Raw genomic sequence first — 26,863 nt, forward strand, 5'->3', positions numbered from 1 at the left:
AAAATAAAACATTCCTCTCCAGATCTACTAATGCCATCATTGCCTGCAGGAATATTCTGCACTATCTATTCCACTGGATAAGTGAAGCACAGACATGGTTAAGTGAATAGCAGAATGTTTTCTGTAGATGCACCTCATGAGGCAGGAGTAGGGAGCAAGTAAGCCTGAGCTGAGAGGTCGGGCAGACAACAAACACATTCCTCTCTTAAGAGCAGCACTAGGGAGCTCCACAAGCAAAATATTACAAATTCCACAAATTGACTTTTTGCATTACAAATACATATATTTTAGGATATTCTCTGTGAGATACAAGTGATATACAAAACAAAGAATTTCTTTAGATTGGTTATATATGAAGTGAACTAAGGTGAGCAAATGAAATATTATAACCTTAAAAGCTATGAATTACTAAGAATTACTACATCACATGGTACCATAAAGGCCTGAAACTTAAAGCTTTCTTAATGGTACCAAAATCCCTTGTTTCAAAACCTTGCAAAGAAAGTCCTCCTTTTCTTAGCTCCTACAGTATTGGCAACAATTTAAAGTCATCTATAATTTGCTGATCTGGTGATATCTGTAATACTTCTCATTAAATAGCTAACTTGAAATAGTCACAAACAAGTCACTCTTGGTAACAGGAATTCTAAAGTAGGCAAGTACAAGAAAAAAAAAAAAATCCTGTAGTTTGTTCTTGATCCTTCTCTTGTGCTCAGGAAGAAAATTGTGCACATAGCCTTTGATTCACAAACAAGGAAATTTCAGAAATTTGAAAATGCAGCACAAAATACAAGCAGGTGGGGGGTTTTTTGCATGTCTGATCTGCATTTATTCTCAAAAAGTTCACTTTTGCATAGAAGACAACTTCTCATTTTCATTAATTGATTACCATCCATCTGTATGTATGAAAACTAACACCCGTATTTTCACATTTGCAAGCAGATCTTGAAGAGAATTTCTAAAAATTCACAGCCTCTGGTATCTTCAAGATATTTAGAGAGTGTAAAAAAATAAAAAAAAAAAAGCCTGTATGCAGAAATAATAAACAGTTTATAATACTGTTGAGTTTTCATTCTTGAAAAGTAAAATTTAAACTATATTGTCACAGGCAATAAAGGAATAAAAGGTCAGCATTGACAAAAATGACAACAACAAAAAGAATTCCCAACCCTTTGGAGAAAACAACAACAGACTCAGAAGGCATACATGGAGTTATTTCTCTGCCTGCGGGAGAACAGGGACTTGAAAGAAATAGGGAGGTTTTTTCAACACCTTCAGGAAACACAGTAACATTTGAAAGAGATGGTCTTTGATGTACTGGGAAATAAGAACAAGTTTTCAGTCTACCTTAGCCAAAGTGTCTTCAATCATTGACAGTGTTCCTGACCAAAGAAACTTATTCTATTAATAAAATGAGACAAAACGTGAAAAACATCAAGTGTAGCTGATGAGAGGACAGTGCAATTCAGAAAGAAGTGTGTGAAAATAGCTCTAAGCTATCCCTTCCCACTTCACTGACCATGAATCAGCTGCTTGAATTTTTTATTGTTTGCCAATGACTCCATGGATGCTTCATGTTAAGGTGTGAACAGAAGGGGGAAAAGAAAATCCTGGCCATGCTCTGAGCACTCTTAGTTCAGCCTTTATAGAGCAGCCACAACTTGGCAGGGTTTTAAAAAGGCAGCCCAGGTAACACACTCCCTTACACCAAAGCACTGGTATTTTCTGATTCTTTGAGGCATCTTACATAATTATAAATAATCCTTCCTCACCCTGACCATGCAGGAGCTACATCATGCCGATAGCACAGGCTGCCTCCCTCCTGGAAATCCTCATTCCCTCATCTCTGCCAGATGCTTTCTAGCACCAATGCCTTGGGACAAAGATTTATTTCTCAGTTCACTCCTCTGCTCATAAATATATCTCCATATCAAGGAATGATTTGATTCACTCTCTTTACAAATATGCAATTTTATTTAGTTAATAAGCACGTTTCTTAGAGCCTGAGCTTTTGGCAGTTTCTCTTGTACCTCAGCAACTCCCCTATAGCAAACTTTCAGTTGAAGCACATGTCACTGGGCTTCTCACTGCTACTGCCATCTGCGACAGCTTCTTTCTTCCTCAATTATGCTTATGCTCTCTGGGCTGAATAATAATGCTGCAGTCCTTGCCAGTCTAAGCATATGCCTACATATTTATTCAAGTAATTTTTCTCAATCTGAGTTGACAATGCCATCTTTCACATAATTTCACTGGGGTTTCATCAACATGAAGCATCTAAAGTTTAATGGTAAAGAGTCAAGTCTGGATCAAGACTTTCTTATTTACAAGTTTTTCAGAGTGAAATGAAGCAGCAGTATGTTTCAGTGAATACAAAATTTAAAGTGTTGCTTGAATAGACCAGTTTCAGACAGTCAGACCGTCATCACTAAAAAAGCCATGCAATGCCACTGTACTCTCTTCCTAAACTCATCAGGAGACAATATAGTGAATTACCGCCGGACTACACCACCAGCAAACTGGTGCTTCTTTTTAAATACTGGCTCAGTTGCTCTCCTTAGTGAGTAGAAATAAAAGTCAAGATACATATAGATACATTTGAAACTCCACCCAAGGCTAACGCCTACCTCACACACCCTGGGGTGCCATGCTCCACTCCATGCGTTTGTCAGCTACACCCTGGTCTATTAGTACAAAAGGCAGCCACAGCACGTTGCTGCACTACTTTCCTTCAGATACTAGCTTGCTAATTCTCTGGTAATAAGCACATTTATTGAGGCTGTCTGCAAGCAATTCAGAAAGGACTTAATTCATCCCCACTCTTCCACCTGACCAAGATTTATTTTGATGTTCAAGAACAGTCTCTGCTAAATGAATGTGTTCTTGTGGAAGGGGCCACAAGCAGCACATAGTATTGGACTACAATGGTAATACAGATTCATTTTTTAATAGAACCTCTGAGGACAAATATTTCTGACAATAGCTTAAACTCTACAGCATTAGGTTACTATGCCCTGAACTACAGGGAAGATCTAGTTTAGCTTTAACTACATAGGACAGACTGGCATTATTTTTGACATTCCAGCTGAAGAGGCCAAGTCCCCTAATTAGCACAACAGCACATCCAAGGATTTTCTATGAATCAGAAGCCACTTTTGAAATAGAAGCAGTATCATTTACAGCCCAAGAAAGTAAGTGCTAAAGAAGCTTCACAGCAAGCATAACTGATGATTTAACAATCGTTTGCATATAAAATCTTAATTAAGATGTTTTGAGAATCAAGAACCTCTCTTTAAGAGGCATTCACAATTAACAGCTTCTTCTTGCTACCTGGCCACAGATATCATGCTGCAGGTAATCGCAGACTTTTTATTAAGCAAAATTATTACCCTACCAGCCAAACTAAGCTGGTTTAAATAGTTGCTATAGTGTAGAGTCAACACCTTTTTAATTATACTGTGGACTTGTAGATATCCCCAAACTGTTAGAAAACAATGGTGTTTTGAAATCCTGCTGAATTACAGAAGAAAAAAAAAAAAAAGGGAAAAAAAAAGATACCTTACTTCTCTAATGAGGAACCTGACAACGTAAGCATATGTAGACTGCAAAACGTAGTGTACTTTATAAACATTACCATATAATTTTTAAGTATACATTTTAAAAACATGTAAACTGAGTAAGTGCTTTTTCTTCTTTTTTTTTTTTGTAATAGATCCTTTAACTTAAGTATAAATAAATAATCAGGTAAAAAAAAATATGAAAAACAGTGCTTTTGATTGCATTGCAGTAACTTGATATAGGAGAGGGTGAATAACTGTTTGGACAGACCAATACAGAGCATATCTGATATCAGTGATGTGCTTGCTACTGGAAATAGAGATACTGCTTTCAGCTCCTTACAGAACAGGCCAAATGCTAATTACCATCATTGATGTAAAATGAAATTAAAGCCACTGAAGCCAAGAAGAATACTGAATACTTACAAATATATGCAAATAAGCAGATTTATATAAATGATGTTACTGTTATGCTGAAAAATTATCTTACAAAATAAAGATAGAAGAATGAGCTTTTAATTGTCCAAGACAGCTGAACTTCTGATTAGGACTAAAAGCAATTATCTGCTAGTGCACATACACCTTTTCATTTCTGTAGTTACAACATTTTTGTGGTATTAAGAATAGAAAAGTCCATTCTCCACACTAACAGCACACATCAAAGAATTAGGGGTATCTTTTAAGAGCACACTCTTAATACCTCAATTTCAAGAACTCACTACCTGAAGGTTTCCAAACTGTGATAAACGAGGGGCAAAAGGAATGGACAGTAGCATAATCCTCTCTAAATGGGCTTATGTAATGCTGTTAATGCTGTACTTGGGTACTTCAGATGAGATCATTCCAAAGCTGAAGCTCTGTGCAGAGTCCAACTCCAGGTCAGGGACATGAAGATATTTTGCAGTCATACTGTTATTCCAGTGCCTCATCTACTACTGCTACTGTATGATAAGTGGCAACCTGCTATTTTTAGGGAATAAAAATAAGAGGGTAAACATATTCTACTATGTGTAAAAAAAAAAAGAGTTTGATTCTAGCATGTACACAAAGATTCAGAAATCTTTGTTATCGAGAACACACAGCACAAGAGACACAGAATGAATCTGGGGTCAAAGATACATCATAAAAACCCATTACCAAAGCACTATAACAGTTCTACTTTTATCTTCATTCACTAGAAAAGATTCAAATCTTAAGGTTGCACCAGCAAAATAATATTATATATTCCAGGATATAAAATGTTTATATTATGGTGGGAATCAAATATTTGTATTAGAGAAAGTGTTAAAACTATCCTGGCAGCATTCAGAATGATGGCTGGAGACAACTCAAATAGGTAAAGAGAATTAAGTCCTAAACTAGCTTGATATGTTTTTTTCAAACCTGCCATCTAGTATGATAAGCTTTTATTATCTAATACGCACAGGTCTAATCGTAGGTCTGATGAGGAAATAGCTTCAAGACAACCCAGATCATAACCCTCTATCTACCCTGGTTTACTTTTTTGTTCCATTCATTCTCTCCCTCACCACCGTTATATCCCTTGACATAGTAGAATCACATATATTGTTAAGTACATTTTAACATTTTATGTTAAGAAAAAAATCCATTTTGCATGGCATTTGAGCAAGGTGTTTAAGAGTCAAAAACAAAAATCCTAAACAGATTTCAATCTTTTTCTGTAATTATTATTCACAAATTACAAAAGACTTAAATTCAAGGCACAGATTTTGATCACATAATGTTTACCCCAGATTTAAAGGACTCAACTCCTGAAATTTCATCCTAATCTTCAATAACAGATTAATACTGGTGAGAACACATTATAAAATGTCTTCTGTGTCCAAGCTGTCTGCATTTGTAAACAAAATCAGATCAAAATAACAGTCATTTTAGAGGTAATACAAGTCTGAAATGGTTCTGGAGTTAGACATCTAACACAAGACTTGCACTAGTTCATTTATTTGAAAACACATATTATTCAAAACAGTATGCAAAATTTTATCTGCCTCTGAGGTAACAGGACATCTGAACAGTTGCCCTTATTGAACATAATTTCACCTTTTCTAAATAATACCACCTTCCTTAAGGGCTATTAAAACAAGAGTAAACCCATCCTTACAGCTACAATAAATAATATAGGCTCTTTAAATCTGGCGATGTAAAAGCCAGAGGAAACAAGAGACAACTGCCATATCCATCCAATAGTTTTGATAAAAATTTCTGTTCTATTCTCTACAGGTATGCCAGTTTTTTTCTGTGTAGAAAACCATAGTTTCAGGACTTAAATAATCTTATGACTTCCATAGAATTGCAACTATAGGATATGACTGGATTAGTATGATTGCAGAACCTTCTTTCAGCTCTATAAGAGATTTCTTTTTCCTTTAAATTATTTATTTCTTTGCCTTGCAAATCTAGAGGAAGGATCCACAAATAAGAATGTTGGGCTAATGCGACCTAATTCCTTTTTTGGCTACACAGGCATACAACTGTGAAGTGAATTGTTTTATAATGATATCTGGAACAAGAACAACAAAGTACTTAAGCTTGCAAACACTGGGGGGGGGAAATTACACATTTCTTTATGTTCCAAGCAGAGAGAGCACAGATTATACCATTTTAACATCAGAACCTGCATCACTTTATTTTTTAGAAGAACTTGCATCATATTCCAGGCACTCTTCTAGTTGTCTTTTATGCATACATAAAAGTATTGTCATACACTTTTAAAGTCTCATTGGTCCCAAGTGAAGAAGTAAAAAAAAAGAACCAACCCACAGACTGATCTCTTCCCAGAGATCATCCACTACTTTCTCTACAAAGGCTGGAGTCTGAGACTGAAAACATATTGCTGTGAATGACTCAGAGGTCACTTTTTACATGAGGACAAAATACTTTTATGTTGCCACATCTAAGGGCATTTTTTAATTGAGAAAATTCCACAACATCAAGACACAACAGTTAATGTACAACAGTTTTTGGGAACAGATGGATCTGTCTTTTTATTTATAAATATGTAGGAATGTTTAAGCTATGCCACAACTCCACATTTTGTTCTAGTTAACACTGCCTTTCCAATATTAGTAACAATAAAGTAATGTTTTGACTTTCAGGACACCACACCTGAGTGAGCAGGAACTTCTTTCTAAGCAAAAGACTTAGAGGCAGAAATAATGCAGAAGTAGATCCAAGCAAAACTGTCAGAAGGAAGATTCCCAAAATCTATAAACATTTGTGACAAGTGTACAGAAAGTTAAATGCTTGTCTCAAGTTCTGTAGCTTAAGCCATTGTCTGAGGTTAAATAAGAACAGTTATTAATTTCACTGAGAGTTACCCCATCACTACATCTATAAAACATTTTATATGACAGCCTCAGAAATAATTGTTTTGTAATCTTCAGTTAGCTCAGGACAATGTTCTGTAGTCTGAATTGTCTACAAAGACTACTCGGTATTCCTGCTTTGATAAGCCTGGAATTTTTCCACATTAAAAAACCCACCTCTAAATTTCATTGTTCTTCCTAAACAATTCTTTTTTAAAAAAGCACATGCTATGTATGTATTTTTCTAACTGTCCTGTTTACTCAATTTACCATCAAATCTCCTTCGTCTAAGCTGTGTCATTACATCTTGAACAGCATTAGCACTCATAGAAGAGTTCTACATGTCCACAGATTACTTATAATCCATTGATATTAGATGTATTAATTTATTTAACATTCTGGATTAACATCCTCTGTGTCTGGGGCAGGGTATGCAAATGACAGGTCAATGACAGATGCTTCATATCTACATACATCTTTGACTAATTCTTAAGGTATATTAAGAACAGCATATGGAAGAGGGCATACTGTATGCTGATAAGAAGCCTTATGTATTTATCATAAATTTTTCCACTTGCTGTTTATGGTCCAGTGACCAACTTGTGTCAGCTGAAACATCTAGCTCATCTTGTGAGCCAGCAGAGGAATATAAGGAAAATTTGCTAGACTGTGTTCCCATCTCCCACCTGAAGATGAGCATATGGAAGATTATTGAAAACTATCTCCTACCCAGTTTCTTTTTTACTGAAACACTAGTAATTATTAAACAGAATATATGTGTGCCAAATGTTTTAAGGCACAGATTTTACTGCTTTCTCACTGATGTGAACTCTTGACAAACTATCACAGTTCCAGCACATGCACATCACTGTAGTGGTATTATTTCTTTAGTAGGAAGTGGAATTTAAATTATCATTTGAAAACAACACATAAAACGTAATGCCCAACTGCTTGTACATGGGGATAAATTTCATCAGAATTACACTACCTTCACTCCTGTGCCATGGAAGTAAGCTCTACATTATACACACACACACCATGGCGGATCCTGTCTGATGGACATGTTCCAGGAGCTCTCTGTGCTCCTAACTTTATCATTAGTGTCTGCCACTGCTGAAGCCCTTCACACAACATGAACTCCACCCTGGAAAACACTACAGAAAATGTGCAAAGAAGTGCACAGGGGGGGTTGGAACTAGATGATCTTAAGATCCTTTCCAACCCTAACCATTCTATGATTCTGACTCTAAAACCGTAAGTCATACCAAGAGAATTTGTTTTCTCAGTCATATGTGTATCAAAGTAGTATGTCAGATTTACCGTGTAGCTGTTAATCTTACAACTTCTGCTGCAGACTGTTAGTTTGAGTTCTCTGAACATGTCACAAAACAAACCCATTCAGAGCTGTGTAGCAGCTTTCAGAGGTAAAGAACCCTACATTATGCACTGGGAAGAAGTGAGTGAACAAAACACATAGTTGACACATTATGTGCACAGTCAACTCACATTCAAATGATGGACGGTACATTAGTCACCAGTCTATTTTGAAAATGATCTATGCTCCTTGAATTTCACTTGAACTAGTAAGTACTAGAGGAATGCCTTATTCAAATTCAGTACATGCATTTTCACAGTAATAAACTAATTGTTATTACCTGTACATTATGAGCAGGGTTTATGATACTGAAGTCAACATAAAATTAACTCAAACTGAGGGACAGACAAAACTTCAGTATTAATTCTTTGCTGAAGACTACAGAACAAATCTGAAGTTGCCAGTTGCTAAATCAAATGATTACAATGTTCCCTGACACAGACTAAGCAGAGAGAAAAGAAATTCTACAGCTATTCCCTGAAATTGTTCAAGTCAAATACAACTGTATTTCAAAGTTAACCTATAGGCATCAAAACGAGATAGCTTCTAAAGGGAGGGCAACTGTAATCCAACAGTTACTGATGGTCAATAAACAGAAAACCTAACAATCGCATTGCAGTGCAAATGCTTCTCAAACTGGAATGCAATTAAACCACTTGTATTGACATTTAAATGGACATAAACACAAGCCAAAGAAGGTAAATGTAAATGTTTGTGCTGATTAACCTTTTATCAGCTATTATCTTTTTCTTTCCCAATTTTCTTGTATGCAGTAAAGTCTTCCCATATTAATATTGAAATCTGATACTGAATCTGTCATTCTATCAATATGCAAATGAAAAGAGAAAGACATGAAAGATGTAAAGTTTGAACTCAGTATGGATTTAGCTGCTTCACTGTAAATTACTTTTTAGCCAAGCCTTCCTATCCATGATTCCTTCACCACAGCCAACATATTTCATCATAATCTCACAAGAATGAGCCAATAAAGGTCATGAGTCCAGAAAGACAACAGAAAGTTTGATAAGAGGTTCTAAAGATGCACATACAATATGGAAATACTAGCTCAGGACCTGAAAACTGGTCTACCTTGACAATACTACTTCCAGTTCAGGACATAAGTGTCTACACCACAGCCAACTGAGCACTGCCTAACGGAAGTATGTTCATATTTACCTCAGGTATCAGCTGTAGTAAGCTCATAATAAAAAACAAGAGTTTTGATGAAACAGAATTTCTTTAAATAACCATCTTGTATTGGTTCCTAACAGTACCTCACCATGTGGTTTCTCATTATTTTCAATGACATATAAAATGCAAGCTAGAACAGCACTAGAAATCAGTAGAAAAGTATAGATGATTAAAAGTCAGACACATGAACAGAAAAGCCTTAGGAAAAAAACAAATAAACACAGATCCTATGTGAAATCAAGAGCTCACAGTTATAATCTGAACACTAGAACCCGCATGGTACCACTGCATAGCAGTGTATGCTCATTTTGAGAGATAAAAATGTTAGCACTGCATAATTTTAAACAGTAAAGCCAAATTTGTCCCTTCATTTTTATTTTTAAATTGTTCAAAAGACGAAGATTTGTGGTGCATAAAGCCCATTTTGAATAGGCTGCTTAATTACTTCTGTAAGTCTAATATATCAGCTGTCTCGGGATCTGGACAGCAGCCAAGTATCCCAAGTTCAACACATACAGTAGCTCTATCTGTTCTTTATCCTAACACAGAAGGACTAAAGCTATTACAACCTGAAGTTATCTTTCATAAAGTTTACTTTGGGCTTGTTCAGCCTGGAGAAAGAAGCCTTTGGGGAGACCTTAGAGCAGCCTGCCAGTGCCTAAAGGTGGCTGACAAGAATGCTAGAGAGGGACTTTTTACAAGGGCATGTGGGGATAGGACACAGGAGAATGGTTTTAAACTGAGGGTAGATTTAGATTAAATATTTAGAATAAGTTCCTTACTGTTAGGGTGGTGAGGCACTGGAATGGGTTGCCCAAGGAAGTGGTAAATGCTCCATCCCTGGCAGTGTTCAGGGCCGGGTTGGACAAAGCCTTGGTTTGATGTGGTCTACTGAAAAGTGTCCCTGTACATGAGAGTGGGGGGTGGAACTGGATGATCCTTAAGGTCCTTTCCAACCCAAACCATTTTATGATTCTATGACAAAAACTCTCCCCCACCTATTAAAGCTATTAAAAGAGCAGATCAGTAGTTCAAGACATTGTGGACTGAGAAGTACTCAGTGGGTTTTTTTGTTGTTGTTTTTTTTTTAACCACACTTCAATAGCCTGATGTGAAAAGTTCAGGACAGCTGGTTATTTTTTTGGCAGTATATTCATAAATACAGCAAGTTGTTATTCTGTTTCTCCTTAAACAGAAAGGAGAGATACCACATGAAATCAGTAATGATATCACACAGGTACTGGCACTTTTCTCTATCAAATGTCTTTACAGGAGAAGCTGTAAAGTGGTAAAACTTGAATTTTACAAAAGCTTAATTTTAAACATGCCCATGCTGAGATGATTTCCAATAGCTCAGTGAATAGAGAGGCATTTAGTGTCAAGTGAAGCTGGAACAGCTTGCTAGGATCTTTGGAAACTAAGTAGAACAGCAGAAGTTTATATAAAGGCATAATTTCTTTATGCATACTTTAAGAAAGAAATAATCACCCAATCACTCAGTTTCTTTCTGTTCACTTTCTCACAAGAATAAGTGGTAAAAATATTCCTGAAAGGTGAATTTGGGACTCCCGTACCTTAAATACTTGTCAAAAGCAAACTTACAATTACATTATCTATTCAGAAAAAATCCTTTTATAGCATAAAGATGATAAAGGATTCCTGTAATTAACCATTACAGTTTTAAATGTTAATGCCAAAATGTTAAATATCCATATGGCATCGGCTGTTAGCTTTTCACATATGAGAAAATATTTGCAAACCACTGTAATGAAGAATTACAGATTTATATATTATTTCACCAAACAGTAGTGTTTCAGGTATTAGTGTAGTGGGTTAAAACTTAAACAGGGGAGATGCAGGTTAAGTATAAGGAAAATGTTCTTTACTGCGAGGGTGGTGAGGCACTGGAACAGGTTGCCCAAGGAATTTGTGAATGCTGCATCCCTGGCAGTGATCAAGGCCAGGTTGGACAGAGCCTTGGGTGACATGGTTTACTGTGAGGTGTCCCTGCCCATGGCAGATGGGTTGGAACTTGGTGATCATAAGGTCCTTTCCAGCGCAAACCATTCTATGATTCTATGACCATGTATTCATTCTAACTAATCTGCCCGTCATGACTTGAAGGTGATCTATTGGTCCCATATATGTAAAGAAGAAAAGCTTTACTGTACATGAGCACAGTTACAAAGCTATTTGCATCACTGATTAAAAAAAAAAAAAAAATCAAACCAAAACCACACAAAACCAACCAACTAAAACTGTCTGCTGCCCTAGAAATTTACATCAATATGCTCTTACTGTAGCTTAATTACATACTCACTATTAGTTGCCACCTCTAAATAGTGTGACTTGTACACTTGTACAAAATTTAATTTGTAACTATTCAGAAAGACCAGCTGGAGAAAAAAAATAAAAATACCATTTCTTTACAAAATCTTGGCAAATCAGTATACTCCTTTGAAAATGTTTACTACTATCCATTATCTGATCCCAAAGGACAAACCTAGAAAAACCCTTATTAAGTTTTCAACCCTATTCTATTATAAATATTTAGCATCATGGGAATCCTCAGAACTCTGCTCCCTATTTTGCTCTGAAGATACCACCTAAAGGGACTCTTTAAGTGTATTGAATAATGAAATACTGACATGTTTTCTTAAGCAGTAAAGAAATTGTATTTTTTTCATCAATTCATATTTGTCTTGATTTGTACATTGGTTGTCACACTCTGCACAATCTGTTTTGATCTATATATTGCAGACAAATAGGGAAGGATGAAATTCTAAACTGTTGTTTGCATGAGAAAATAACTTATCTTGCAAATCTGCACTATCAAAAAAACATTCATTTTAAAGACCTGGCAAGTGTATAATTAGCTGTTACAGTATTACAGGGTTTGAGCAATAAACTACTCTAACACATGGCAAGCCAAAACCCTAAGAAGCAACACTTAATATTGAAGGAGGCCAAGTAAACAGCATCTTTTATAAAATATATTTAAAAAAAAAAATTCCATCAACGGTTATGTAATAGATGGGCTAGGTATTATCATTTCAATTATCATTTCAGCTGCAGTTCACACCAGTAACAAGGTTGTTCTAGACATATAAAACCTGTTTTTATTCCTCTCCAATTCTTCTCCCTAATCAATCCATAGGCAAAGACTGAATACATAATATTCACTATGGCAAGCAGAGACCAAACTTTTCAAGCTTACATACCTCACCCTGGACAACTATATCCATTTCTTGTCACCAGAATTAAGAACTGTATTTCCAGTGAATTGGGCTCTTGTGTATCACTCCACCAGAATCAGAGAATTTAAGCTATTTCACTGCAGTGGCTTTCTCTCTGGTATCCAGGAAATTGCCTACTAATTTCTAGTTTCGGAACAATGTTTTTCATACCATAGACCATGTAGCCAGAAATAAATCAACCTGAGTCACATGCAGTCTTATAGGAAAGCTAAAAAAAGAGCTAATAAAGAAAGTTATATCAAATCACTTGCTTTGACTAGCAAATATACGAAGTCTGCTCATAAAAAACTAGCACAGAGATAGTCATCAGGTTACAATTCTACATTGCACGATAGCCACTGTAAACTGATGAGACAGATTTTATGTATGGTATCAACCACTCACTCCCAGGGCTTTGCAGTTACGTTTATGAAAGATTAACAGCAGGCACTAATACAAGTATCATGACTCTTTTCAGGCAGTAGGTGAAACCTTGAAGAAAAAGTGGCTCTGTCTTCACAAAAGTGACCTGACCTTTGCTTTGGTGGGTTTTTACTCTGCAAGAAATAAAAAGCACTGCATGCTTTCCAATGCATCCTTTCTAGCTGATAAACTATTTTGTTCTAGCACTCAGCACAAAAGGACTACATTTTCTAAAGATCAAATAGCATGTTATTAGTACTAGCTAAGGATAGCTCCATGCGTCATACTAGAAACAAACTTCATAGACCTGGAATGTCACATGAATCACGAACAAAGAAAATATGTAATTGGCCAAGAATCTTTGATATGGTTACCAATTAGAAGTAATTCCCATTGAATTAAATATATTTAATTTTACAGTGACTCTGCAGTTCTTTGGATATCAAAGGCATCACAAATCCAGCATGCTTATCTTTTATGACACTTCTGCTCTGAAAATTTCTTGCAGCATGCAAAGAACTCTGTAGGGTAACTGTGATGTGTTGCACAAGCAAGCTAACTTAAGATTAACTTGATTATTAATAAAATTTCCTCAAAACCCACAATAGTATGTAATGGTTTTACCTGCAACTGATTAAATGTTTCTGAAACAACCTGTAGTTCAGTGCAAGCAATAGGGGATACTTCCACTGGACACAGAATACCATGACAGTGAAAGTAGTTCTAGTATATGATGTGGTAGCAAAGAACCCCTTCTGTTAATGGACTTATAAAGTATTTAAATATATAAAGTTTAGTGGAAAATGTTGCTTTTATGGAGCCAGATCCTGCAGTCTTCGCACAGCTAAAACTTCCGTGGAAATTAATGTGAGCTTATATAGTATAATAGTTAAGGACATGCCCAGGGTCAGTAACATAATACAGTTCTGCTGCTATGCTTTTTGTGCATGCTCAGACTATCTCTGTCACTTGCAAGAGCTCAAAATACAGAAATTTCAGTGAAATCAATAAGATAAATACCCTTTTTATATAAAAATTATAGCTTCAAAGGGAGCATGGCACAATGTTACTGCATTTTTCTTTGGCTAAAATATTAAATAATGTTGAAATATTTTGTCTTGAATATTTACAATGTATTAAGTGAATTTGAAGTGAAGTTTAAAAAAAATAATTAAAAAAAATCCTTACATTAAGTTCAACACCATTGACCATTTTGGGGAGAACTGTGACAATGGCTATGATGGCAGAATTTGGCTCCATATGTTGATAGCAAAAATAAACCCCAGACTGTTTATATGATGTAAATTACTTTTTAAGATGTTACTAGAGCTATAACCTCTGCAGGCCCAGATTTATACATTTGAGGTTCATGGAGAGTTTGCCTCAGTGAACTACAAGGAACTGTGCTTTATTTGCAAATTCAGCTCAATGCTGGTTTTCACAGAAAAATAAAAAAACTAAATAAATAAAAACCAAACAAACCCAGGTATTTCAGATATAAACGCTTGGGTAACTAAAATTACCTCAGGTAACTGATACTGGTATGGATCTCATATGGAGACCATACCCTGTAGGAGTTTCAAACCCTTGGGCTGGCACTGGAGTATTTCCAGCAGGTCTAGCCCCAGCATGGCACTGCTGTTCCTAGCGACTTCACTGGGGCAACTCTGACACAGCCACAAGACCATGGCTAGGCCCCTCCCACGCTGTTAACTGCCAGGTTCACGGATGATTTATCACTGTTACCATTTCCGAAGGGTGTTTATGTGTTCTACTTTCAACCACGCTCTAGTTCCAGCCGCCTGGTGGGTTCTGGGGTGCGTTGGGACGCGATGGTTGCCCGGCTCGCTGCTGACTCGCGCCATTGTTGATTTCGCTGTTGTAGGGGAAAGGCGCTAGGGCGGCAGATAAGGCTGTTGCCATGGTGATGAAGGAGATTCCGAGGGAGGAGTCTGCAGAGGAAAAGCCCCTCCTTACTATGGCATCACAGGTGGGCGGACCGCGGGGCCACGAGCAGGCCGGGGCACGGCGGGCGGCCGGGCCCGGCGAACGGGGGAGGCTGAAGCGCCGTGGGAGGCACGGCTAGGGGGAACCTCACCTGCTCCTCGGCTTCCCCGTGCCTAATGGCAGGTGCAGCAGGCCGGGCTGAAAGCCCTGCCCCAGGAGCTCGCAACAGCGGCACCACGTTTCGTCACCACCGCGGGGGAAATAGCGTGGGGTAGACGGTGCAGTCACTTGGGGGTTAGTTGTTTCTACTTGAAAATTTAAACTGAAATGCATTTTTCCCCCCAAATAAAGGGGTCTGTTAAAAGTACAGTGTATGTCACTCACCAGAAGGTCGTTTGCAACCAGTTTAAAATTTCAGTTACAATTCATGCCATCAATACACCACAAATACTTGCAGTGCAAATATAATACTCAATGCATATATAAAATAAAAAACAACCACTTCAACAGTAGTGTCATTTTCAGTATCCCAGGGCCCATCCCTAAGCTCTCACTGCAATTCCATTCCTGGTCCAGGGCAGATGTTAATTTTGCACACCTCACTGCTTTCATTCCCACAACTCAAAAAAAGGCTGTAATGTCACAATACCAGACCTTGCACCAGGGAGCAGCCATTGAACCTTACATGGTTTCATTGGTTTCTTGAAGACCATGACTGAACACCACCATAAAACACACCACTTCCATCTTACTACAAAAATGAATTTTATTTCCTTCCATCACTCACATACATTAATTTGTTCCCCAAGCAAATGCCTTTAGTTCACCATCAATACTTAGTGCACACAAGGTGTTCCTACTCATCAGGACATTTAATGGTAGTAATGTGAACACATAATTGTTTTTATGTGAGAGTCTTCAACAAAATCCACAATCCTATTTTATTCCTTTCATGGTTTAGGACTACAACTATCATGTACTTCTCTTATGGAGCATCACAGATGCCCAGCACTAATATTACACATACATATTATTTCTAATATTACACACACATTATAGAAATATCATCTACTCCTTCGGAAATCATGCCTGGCAATCTCCTTATCAGCACCTGTTGGAGACCATACTTTGCTTGTGGTGAACTCTAATGCCTACAAAGCAATTGCACAAAGGAAAAGGACACCCCCTTTGAGGCACTGTTTCTAATTTTCTACTAAGTGATTAACAAACAATTAGAAACCAACAGAAAACACTGCCCCTTCTACCCCACACTCCCCCTCAAAAAAAAGTGCAAAATTTCCATTCCTTCAACAGGGACAGGAGTTCAGCCTGGGTTCATTAAATGTTTAATGCGCTATTTGTGGTCTTTGTCTGTCAGTCTACTCAGCAACAGTCTTATGATAAACTGATGAGTAAAATGCTTGTATCTGTTAGTCAGTGTAATTTCTTCCACTAAACACAAATACCTACTTCCCTGCTATGCACCAAAGGGGTGCAGAAGCCAAAAGGAAGCAGAATCAAGTGAAAAAGTGAGTATTTCCCATAGCCATCTCTGCATCATGTATGTGTGATGTGCAGTTGTACTATCATATTGCATACATCATTCATATCTTAGTTGCCTGGCTGTAACGTTTTGAGATGCTGTCTCTTCAGTGTATCAGTGTAAACCTCTCTCTGAGACCATTCATTCAGGACAATGCACTGCTATCTTGTGATACACATTTAACCATTACCATCAAAGTGTTTGTCTGCTCTTTACATGATGAAACAGATGGATGTGGTTGCTGCTCACAGGGTAAAACATGCAGGCTCCAAATTGGCTGCAAAACTCCCAAGCCAGACTAAATTGGAACATGAGAGTAGGGCCCAGTCTTTCCAAAGTTACCACCAAACCATTATGGGTATGTCTTAGGAAGTAATTGTTTACATTCGGTATTTATGTTGCTCCACCGCTAGTTAACTAAGCAAGAAAACTGCAAGTAAAATGGAGGGATCGAGCCCTGATAGAGGAGCACTGGCTATCCTAAAAAGAAAAATAAGTCAAAAAAAAAAAACCAAAACAAAACAAAAAACAACCTGAAATCTCTCATTTCCAAAATCCTTGATGAATAGGTTAACCATGTCTGATCAGAAGCACACTCCACAGGAAGCGTAAGTGTAACACAACAGACACACTATATCCTCATTTTGAGAGTAACAGTGTACTGAGACCCCTGAATTTATATTTTGAGAGATGCTTCTTTGCTCTGTTCCTCTGGAAAATGTTAAAAACATATCTAACATAGAGCAAGCCAGAGAAAGATTCACATTTTATTGTTATGCTCCAAGCAAAGTCCTGCCTGTAAAATACATCCCTTAATTGTTGACATAAATACTGTGAATTAAATTCTAATAAAGCTTTTAACTCACAGGTTATTTTATATCATCAGGTATTATCTTGTATCATCAGATCTGGAAAGAAATCTTCAAGTAACATGAACCAACTAAGTAATGCAGGCTGTGGTGTGGCTACACCAATATGTGGCAACTGGGAATCTAGACCATCATTCCACCAGTAATGAGTATACTACAATAAGTAGAGGGGTATTCTTGGTAATTGAACAGGCTGTTCACCATCTATTTTTGTGATTTTGTCTCTATTACATTCAATGAAAGTCACTTTATTGGTGTGAGAAAGCATTCAGTAGCTGCCAAATTTAATACTTGAGGATCCACAGAGTGAGCTTTCGGTACTAATGGGATTTTTGTAGAACATAACTCTGTATCTTATTGCTGTCTCTATCTTTCTGAAGAGAATTTAGAAGAGACTGGAACAAAGGAAAAAGGATATTTTTTTATATGAATAGAACCTAGAAAAAAAAGGAAAGAAAGACTGCTGAAGGTTCAAAGATCAACTGGAAGTTCAGCAATGAACCGGTATACATCTGAAGCAGATAAATGAATGACAAAAAGAGTGCATAAAAGTTTGATTTAAATTCCAGAATAAAATTTTTGTTTAACGTCTTTGGACATTCTTTGCATTTCTCAAGAGAAAAAAGCCCTTACTTCAGAATTACTTTCTAATGGGAAATTTAAACCTAAATATCCGCTGGAGTCTATGTTTAATTGTACAGTCAGCTATGGAATACCCAATACACTACAGGTCAGACAACTTCAAAGGTTCTGAATCAATAAAGTACTTCGATCCATGTTTATACTTTAAAATATAATTAACTACTTCACTGAGCAGTAAAAATAGCACATGTTTACATGCCTTGCCAGTCTGATTTTAAACAAACAAATCTCAGTTTCACTAGCGTTATTTGTCACAGCTTCATCACACATAGTTTAAACCGTCCAATTTATGGAGTACATAAATTGGAAAACTAGCAATGGTAGGATCCCTATAATGATAATAGAAAGAAAGAAAGAAGATCTGCAGGAGGTGATTCATGTCCAAGATGATCCGGTGGCAAATCCATTTCTATTCCATATAATATCAGAGTGCAAGTCCATGAAAAAACTACCAGTAGGGAAAAGAAATGCAAAGTGTGTATATATATAGAAAGCTATCCCCACTCCTGTTTGTAACTGAAAAACTATGGAGCTGCCTACTAAGAATTTATATGAACATTTAAATCAACTACATTTAAATCAACTACTAAATCAGATATTACTCAGAGTACAATTTTGATATTGACCGCTTATGTTTAAAAAAAAAAATTACAGGACATTTAGGTTCAGAATTTGAACTGGAAAGAAGAAATTTTTTAAAAAGTTGAAATTACATTTTAAGAAAGTGGCTGAAATTCATCCTATCCCATGACAAATGCAGGTTATACCACATCAGCTTAAACCACATCCGAGTTAACTCCACTATATAAGTAAGGTGTTTTTTTATAGTCTCTCTGTAAGATTCTGTTTAGTATTCAGAATAGGAACGATTTCTTATTTTTTTTTTCAAGTGATCTTCATTTGCGTGCCATTAGTTGATCCAAGCATATTTAAGTTTGCTCAAGGGCTTTTGAGTGAAATACTCTAGCATTTCCACTGCTTTGGCTTTCCAAGGCTTTCTGTTGTTGTTGGTTTTGGTTTGGGGTTTGTTTGGGGTTTTTTTTGGTTGGTGGTTATGGATATTTTCTTGGTCAGTTGTGGATTTTATTTTGTTCTGGGGTTTGGTTGGCTGCTTTATTGGGGGGGGGGGGGGACACGACAAAACCAAAAAGCCTCTGGTAGGAGACTTTCCAATTTCTTCTGTTCAATTTTATAAAGTAATTAGAGTAAAGATAGATAATATTTATTTCCCAGTGGTGTTTGTAGATTTTCTGGTGTGTGTATCAAGGACTCGCGTAGTAACTTGATTGTATAATCAGTTTTTCCTATAAAAGTTAACAGTTCCATTTGAATCTGTCATGTTCATTCTAAGCTTCTACACATTAAGACTTGCATTGACTTACTCCATAAATGTTGCTAAACATTGTACCACAATGGTGGAAAGTTAAAATGAATAAAATTAGCTTCTTTTATACTAATCTAAACCAGAATTAACTCCACTTTAACTAAGAGATAAACATTAACATAAAAAAAGGCAAAAGTCATGTCAGTTTTAGATAGTGACAATCATTAAATTCAAACTACAGTAAATCATTGTACACTGCAGTCTGACCTCCAAGTGGCAATTTTCCTTACTCATGTTAGGAGGGCTAGACTTGATATCTGATACCATATTTTTATATTTTTAAAGGATTCTTTTTTTAAAGGATTCATGATAAATTCATTAGTATTTTCCATGCATCTCAAATCCATCTCATAAAGTTTTAAATAGTTTAGCAGAGGACACTTCTTAAGTCCTTCTAACTTTTTCATCTGTTACTAAAACATGATAAATTCAGGAAGAGTAAAAAAAAAAAATACAAAATGCATAAATGAATGCTTAGCAGTACAACTAATTAATTCTTTATCTCCAAGTTAAATTTTGCTCAACACCATTATTGCTTTTAGGGGGGCAGTATGCATAGTTTCAGCAGAAGTAGCCTCGCTAGTATAATAAAGTTGCCTTGACAATATGCTTAATAGCTACAAATTGGCTTGCCTAAAGTTACACAGATTTCTGTTGCATAAATACATTTTTCCATGAAATAACAGATTCAATTTGAAATTACGGTGGGAATTGATAGTGTAATTTTTTCATAAAATAAAAAAATGTTTCATACATTCTAAAGTAATTTACCATTCTGTAAAGACACAGATTTGGACAAACATTTTTTGTAAATAGTATACCAGTTTAACCCCAGTTTTAGTTTGATTTATTGGTAGGAAGCAATTTTCAGAAATCTGTTGTTCTTCATTCACAAATACTCCAAGTAAAAATACACTATCCTGTTAAAAGAGCTGCAAGCCTATACTACCATTGGTTTATATTCAATGAACTCATTGCTTGTACACTGAAACAGTTCTACTGAATTGCAAGTCCAAAAAAATTCACAAGCAGCTTTTGAATATCAGGCTCTTCAATCTGCAGATAATATTTCAAAGTAACCACACATACCACGACAGACTCCAACAGAAAGACTGTATAACCTACAAGAAATTATGACTGCCCACAGTAACATACCCAAAACCACAGCCTTATTCTAGGTGTGATACAGAACTCTGGTTTAAAAGAATATTCCACAGAAAGCACAAAAAAATCCATGCTATTTCAAAAGATTTGCAGCCTATATACAAAGACACAGCAAGGGTGCAGGAAAGACAGATTGCATGGGAAATGAACAAAGGGTATTTTTAACACAGCTGAATATTGGTAGTAGTGACATAAGCTTTACAAAAAATTAAATGTTGTGAGAAGCCATGTTATTTATGACATTGTTATTTCCCTCATCTTCATCTTTATAATCTTTATGCTGCAAACATGAGGGACTGGCCTTAAGAAAAGCAGCAGTTGTGCATATTTCATTTGATTATGTACCTAGCTGCATACAATCCGTTCCCGCTGAAACTCTTGAACTTATCTATGGAACACTGGTGGTTCAAAAAGAAATTGCACCTGCAGCTCAGTTCTGTATGCTGTCAGTCTACTTTCAGCTAATGAACAACATTAAGTCATTCTCCAGTATTTTGTAAGCAATCATCGTAGTTGCCCCCAGAGACGCTGCAAGACAACATATGCATTACCTGCACTGTGAGTGAAACAGCACTCTTCTAGTTTCTGTCCTCTGCATCTTATCTGAAATCATCTGAGAACCGTGGTTCTCAAAGTCAGACTTCCTCTTCAGCTGGAGTTGCCACACAAAGTAATTTCAGTGAATGATACAGAAACCAGAATCTAGCATCACAAGTTATCATGTTTCCTGTAGATACTATCATGATACTTATGCCTCCTTCCACAGTACAGGTTTCTTCAGGGCTTTCTCAACAGATAACTTTTCATTCTGTAGCCTTCCTGTTCTACTATTCCAACCTGCATTTATTTAGTTTACATGTCAAATCTGTTAATCCCTCAGTTAACTAGCAGGCCATTTTAGGAGTACAGATTAGGTATGTCGTGGGTTAAACCACGACATACTTCCATAAACTAACATTAGAGAAATAATTTTTAAAGAAATGCTTTATGACTTCTTGGTGACTATATTCAAGGATTTCTAAGCATTTGGTATGAATTAATTCTTAATTTTGTATTTTATCACCATTCTAGAATAGTTCTTTGGTTCAGATAGTGATACAAGGAAGGAGAGAGGCTAAACCACAAATCACAAGTTAACACCACAAAGACAATTCATAGCCAAGTGAGGGAGGGAAAACGAACAAAATCATCTAACACCCAGGAAGTGAAGGCACTCCATTTTAATAAACAGCTTCCTTTACTTAAAAAGTGCATAGAGCATGCAGATATTAATGCAAAAGACTTAACCACATTTTTATGAGCATAGCAAAGACCAGATTATCAGTCACAGTTGAAATATGACAGGAGTAGCTGTCCTACCCTTCTCCCATGGCTCTGATCCAGCAAAACAGGCTCATGCTTAACCTTGAGTTTTGCAGAACACTCTTAAGTGATTTGCTGGAGCAAGGCCAAAATGCAAGAGCCAGGTACAACTCCCATGTTTACTTTCCTTTAGCCAGACCAAGGGGAACAGAGGGAAAGAAATGGTGAACTGCAAGATGTTTCATTTTACATTGCAACAATACAACATAACTCTCATAGATCAGCACACATAAACACAGATAGAATGCTACTGTGACTGTAATCACAGCAAAAATTTTCACCAAGCAATGCAACTGCTATTTATGAAGATGCAACACAAGCATGTTATCAATTACCAATTCAGACATCAAGCACAGGTTTTAAACAACACAGCTAGCACATCAGTTTAAATATCCAATACTGTATGTATAGTAATCTTCCCACAGCTTCTCCGACTTTCACACAAGCCCTCTGTCACTTGTTTGCATTAAGCCCCACAGAGGTCACTTGGCTTGTGTGATTTCAGGTGAGATACTGTCACTTCTGATTCACAGGCCACTCTACACACTTCCTACTACATAGCAACAGGGTGCCAGTTACTTCCTGCTGAGTGACACTAATCTTCAGAGAGGCAGCAACACCAAAGTGCTCTTTGCAGGAGGGTGAAATGAGTTCCCCTCAGCTTTAGAGCTTCCTGCAATTCACATTAGGTGGAAGTCAGTTATTCTGTGTGCCATGTGAATGGATTCTCCATTCTTGTGTAAACCAAATATTTTGCTGGCATATCAGTTTTGCTGGGACATAAATTCACACTAGAGTGACAGAGAAATAGTTACTATCACCCTGCCACAAGGATGATAGAAAAAGTCAAGTAGCGATCGCGCTTACTATACAATGGTAAATAAAGTGCATGAGGTTTTAATTTCGATTCTAAAGTGTTTATAAACATTCTAGAAAAGTGGGCGACTCATGAAACTGACTTCTAGCATGAGAGAGTGATTCTGTCAGGAGTTTCCTTTCCAAACATTCCTCAGTGAGCAGTCTTGCAGTTCTTACCCTGCCACAATAACGACGTGCAAACATAACTGTCAGGGCAGTACTTCCAGTTAAGCTCTAAAGAACAATAACCTCAATTTCTAGTTGTGATTCACATTTATCAGTTTTTCAAAATAGCCAATTAGCGGAAATTAATTCCCCTGTTTCCTCTTATTGTAGTGAGTGCCACCAAAAATCACCATGTAACAGATGCGTGCAGAGAACCTATCAAGAAACCATTGCTATTTATCATACGAATAATCAGTGACTGAAGTTAGTTGATGCTTTAGTAGATTCCTCTGGTTAAGTTAAAAGAGCGGCATAACCCTTACAAGCTACTCAATCTAACTCATTCCATATTTATCCAGTCTCACCCAAACAGCAGACAAGTTTTCCAGAGTAAGGTTCAAAAATAAAATTTCCCCAATAGAAAATCCGAGTTAAAATGTTCCTGCTCTCTTGCCCGTGCATTACCACATGCTGAGCTTTCTAGGTCAGATCATTTCAGTCAGCAGCCCAACTGCACTCTCACCAGTGCACTGAGAGGGCAGTACTTCAAAAGGTGCAAGTGCCCAAGAACAGCCTTGCTGCTGAACTGTACAGGGGACTACCCATTAGTAGTTTGGGGCTTCCTAAATTAGTGCCTTGGATAGTTCAATCAGCCTCAGGTAACAAAATGGTTAGAATCCAATCAAATCAACTTGAGTAGCTAATCACATCTACATTTTAGATACCTCTTGAACCAGTCTTTCTAAAATAAATTCCATTTATTTCTGAGAAAGCTAGGTGCCTTTGAGATCCTCCTGAGGGACAGCCTAAATTGGGTAGGATCTCCCTCTGGACCTGCTTTTCTAGGCAGTTTTCCTATTGAACATGGAGGGAATTTAGGCACTTAAGAGAACTAGTTCACTATGTGCTCAAAACAGGTGCTCATTAGCTGCCTGTGCCTGACTGGAATCCCCCCCAGTTTAGGTGCCAAAAAATTTATCTTAAAGGCTAGCATTATGTTATGCCTCACTGGTGTAAAGAAAAAAAAACAAAACAGCATGTATTGTACACTACAAACAGATCAAGACCAGGAATGTAGCAAGAATGTATAAAATAGGATGTCAGGACCATACCTTTACCAACAGCCTCAGTGCAATCCAGTACTCCCACTGCGTAAGCCCAACACTGCAGGAGGAGAAAGCAGACGAGGCACTTGTAGCCACGAGCAGGGCAGGCTGTGCAGATGAATGCTATCAACTGCAGGTGTGACTTGAGGTAAGAAGCTGGTCCTCGCAGCAGCTCCCCTGAGCACCAGCTGTGCTCCAGCTCCCTCTGCCTTAAGGCCAAACTAAGGTGCTTTGTGGGAACTTTTCACAACAGAGCTCTGTCAGCTGCCCACCCACCCCTTTTTTCTTTTAATTTATTTTAAATCAGGCTACTCCTGAGGTATTCCATAGCTCTCTTACTACAACACAAGGAATAGACTAAGAGCAAAGCAAAACCAAAGCCACGATACTTGCTGTATGCATACATAACCTCACGCTGTCTCTAGCATAGAAAAGCAGGCCACCACTGCCATCTGCACTGCAAGAAGCACCTGTATTAAAAGCATAAGCCAAAGACCCTGAAAATGAGCAGGAAGCAAGTTCTTACAGGATAGCAGAGCTGCCACCATGGCAGTAGCTAGGTGCCCACTGTGTCCCATGTGAACTCCCTAGGGAGGTGCCAGGCCTGAGCAGAGGCAGAAGGACAAGGGAGAGAAAATAAGGCCTGGGAGGCTTTACGGGTGACTGCAGGACAGAGGAAGAGGCCCTGTGTGGGTGGTGAGAAAGCCTAAGACCAGGCTAGATGCTGCCTAGAAGAAAGAAATCCCTCTCATGGCCACTGGTCCCCCTCAGGGAGCCAGCACTACACGTCTTCCGCAGCAATGCCTCCCCCCTGCCCCAGCACACCCATGTCTAAGCCCACCTAGGACTTAAACATGGTTTGACCCCAAACCAGCACCATTCACTGGGCTTCCACCTACCCTTCAAGTCTGAGGATCACCCATATCAAAAATTGCTATGAGCAAACTTTCTCCCCATCTCACAGCAGCTCTGGGGGCAGCATGGAGACAACTAGGCAAACCAGAGCACTGGGGAAAGGAGAACTCAACAACAAAGGCAGCTGCAGGCAATAAACTACATCAGCTGGATAAATGCAGACAGCTGGGGATGCAGCACATGACAGGGCACAGAAAATAAAGAGCAGATGATTCCTAGGTCTGCCCAGGCTGTGCTGAGGGATGCTTGGCAGACATGTCTCCAGCATGGTAGCCACCACTGCTTGACCCAGCCTTTGTGCCTTGTCTTGGATCTCTGCTAAGTAATTCCTGCTTTGTGTATAGTAAAGATGTGTTGCTGATAACAGCCACCAGATGACACTTCTGATTTTCCCAAAGCGCCAAACCCCCCCCCATGTATGCTTTTCGGAACAGAAAGTTCCAGTAACAGTACTGGGGTGAGAAAAAGTATCTTTTCCTGTTCTGCTGCTGCCCAACAGCAGGAGTCAGTCAAAAAATTCATTTGAATTTAGAATGAGTGTTTTATACGGTTGAGTCTATTCACATGTATTAGTAGTAAGGAACATCACTATAGAGTGTGTGGGCTTGTTCTTTAATTAAAATGAATTTTGTAAAGAATAATTAAGTTCTTAGAGGCATTATGAGAGTTTATGGCACTCACTGGCTAAATTAGTACTCAGAAATCAACAGTTTCACAGGCTGAGCCTATACCATTTGGCATGTGTACAAATATTGCACACATAAATACTGGCTCCTGCTGCTTCCTCCAGCACTGGTTGGTGTTAAGTCGCTTTCTTAATTTCACTTTGCTTCTCTTGTCTGCAGTATAAAGATAATACTTCTCAGCTCTGCAGTGGTGCCAGGCTTGATTCATGAATGTTTTAAAGCATTCTGTGATTTTCACCCTGAAAGGTGCTTGAGAACCATAAATTATTACTTTAATATAGATAATAGTTTTCATCTCATGAATGTTTTATACTACTACTCCAAATTCATGCCTGATATAACTCTAATAACTTGAGCAGAGTTAAACTAGGGATAAATTTGGTACAATATATGAGGCAGCAAAATGAAATTCCAAGTGTGAGGCAGAGGGTTTACCAAGTAGTACTGCATACACAGTAATGTCAGAAACTCGCCCCACTGCCTGCTTACCTACAGGAAAATTATCAGCTCATGGCATTCTTTAACTTGTTAAGGTTTGATTCATCATTATGTGCATGCTTCAGGCCAAAATCATATTTTTCTAATACATTCTATTGCTATACATATGTAGTTTGTATTTACTGAGCATTAGTAGACTTGATCATGTATTTGAAAGCAGATTATTTTTTCCCTTGCCACTCCTGCAACTTCCAGTCCTTAGTTGTAGGATCATAGGACACAGGACTAGAAGGGATCCACTGGGCCGTAGTCCACTTCTTAAGCAACCACATGGCCAGTTTAGATCTCTGGTTTTGTGCCAACCTTTCCCTATAGGTGAAATAACTTTTCTCCTCCAATGTCATCTAACTACTCTGCCTTTATATACACATGAAGAGTAAAATGTAAAATGTGCTGTTTCTCTGGTCATGAGTGGCCCATGTCTGATGGACTTGGTGTAAATGTTCACAAAGCAAATGCAGCAGAAAGAGCACACCACTAAGTAAAAATAATTTCTTGGTGTTTTCTGGTAAAATGGATGAAATGTGTATTACCACCAATCTTCTTTCTGTTTGCTGATCGAATTTTATCAAGGGACTTTAAAGAATACACTGCAGGTATCAAACTAATGAAGGCC

At 37.6% G+C, this 26,863-nt stretch overlaps 1 protein-coding gene and 1 long non-coding RNA gene across 11 annotated transcripts in view; one reads left to right on the forward strand and one right to left on the reverse strand.

Annotated features, from left to right (window-relative positions):
• The window catches only part of PEX5L (peroxisomal biogenesis factor 5 like), a 111,539-nt gene that overhangs the window by 54,150 nt on the left and 30,526 nt on the right, over positions 1-26,863 (forward strand). For 3 of the 10 annotated variants that reach the window (XM_061353510.1, XM_061353516.1, XM_061353511.1), the window contains 3 exons: positions 13,164-13,229; positions 14,994-15,098; positions 16,546-16,584. The exons of 2 other annotated variants lie outside the window; for them this stretch is intronic. In XM_061353510.1, the coding sequence (XP_061209494.1) occupies positions 13,164-13,229; positions 14,994-15,098; positions 16,546-16,584 (210 nt within the window). The remainder of the gene's footprint in view (positions 1-13,163; positions 13,230-14,993; positions 15,099-16,545; positions 16,585-26,863) is intronic. 5 more of the 10 variants (XM_061353514.1, XM_061353513.1, XM_061353512.1 and 2 more) reach the window with 3 other exon arrangements.
• LOC133212294 (uncharacterized) lies at positions 13,637-24,241 on the reverse strand. The gene is made up of 2 exons (XR_009725449.1): positions 24,155-24,241; positions 13,637-15,060 (listed from the first exon to the last, which is right to left on the reverse strand). It is a non-coding gene; the product is annotated as an uncharacterized LOC133212294 (long non-coding RNA).

This window comes from Neopsephotus bourkii, unplaced genomic scaffold (genome assembly GCF_033783945.1).
Source record: "Neopsephotus bourkii isolate Nb327-2 ecotype Australia unplaced genomic scaffold, CSIRO-AGI_Nbou_v1 NB_678, whole genome shotgun sequence".
Lineage (NCBI taxonomy): Eukaryota > Metazoa > Chordata > Aves > Psittaciformes > Psittacidae > Neopsephotus > Neopsephotus bourkii.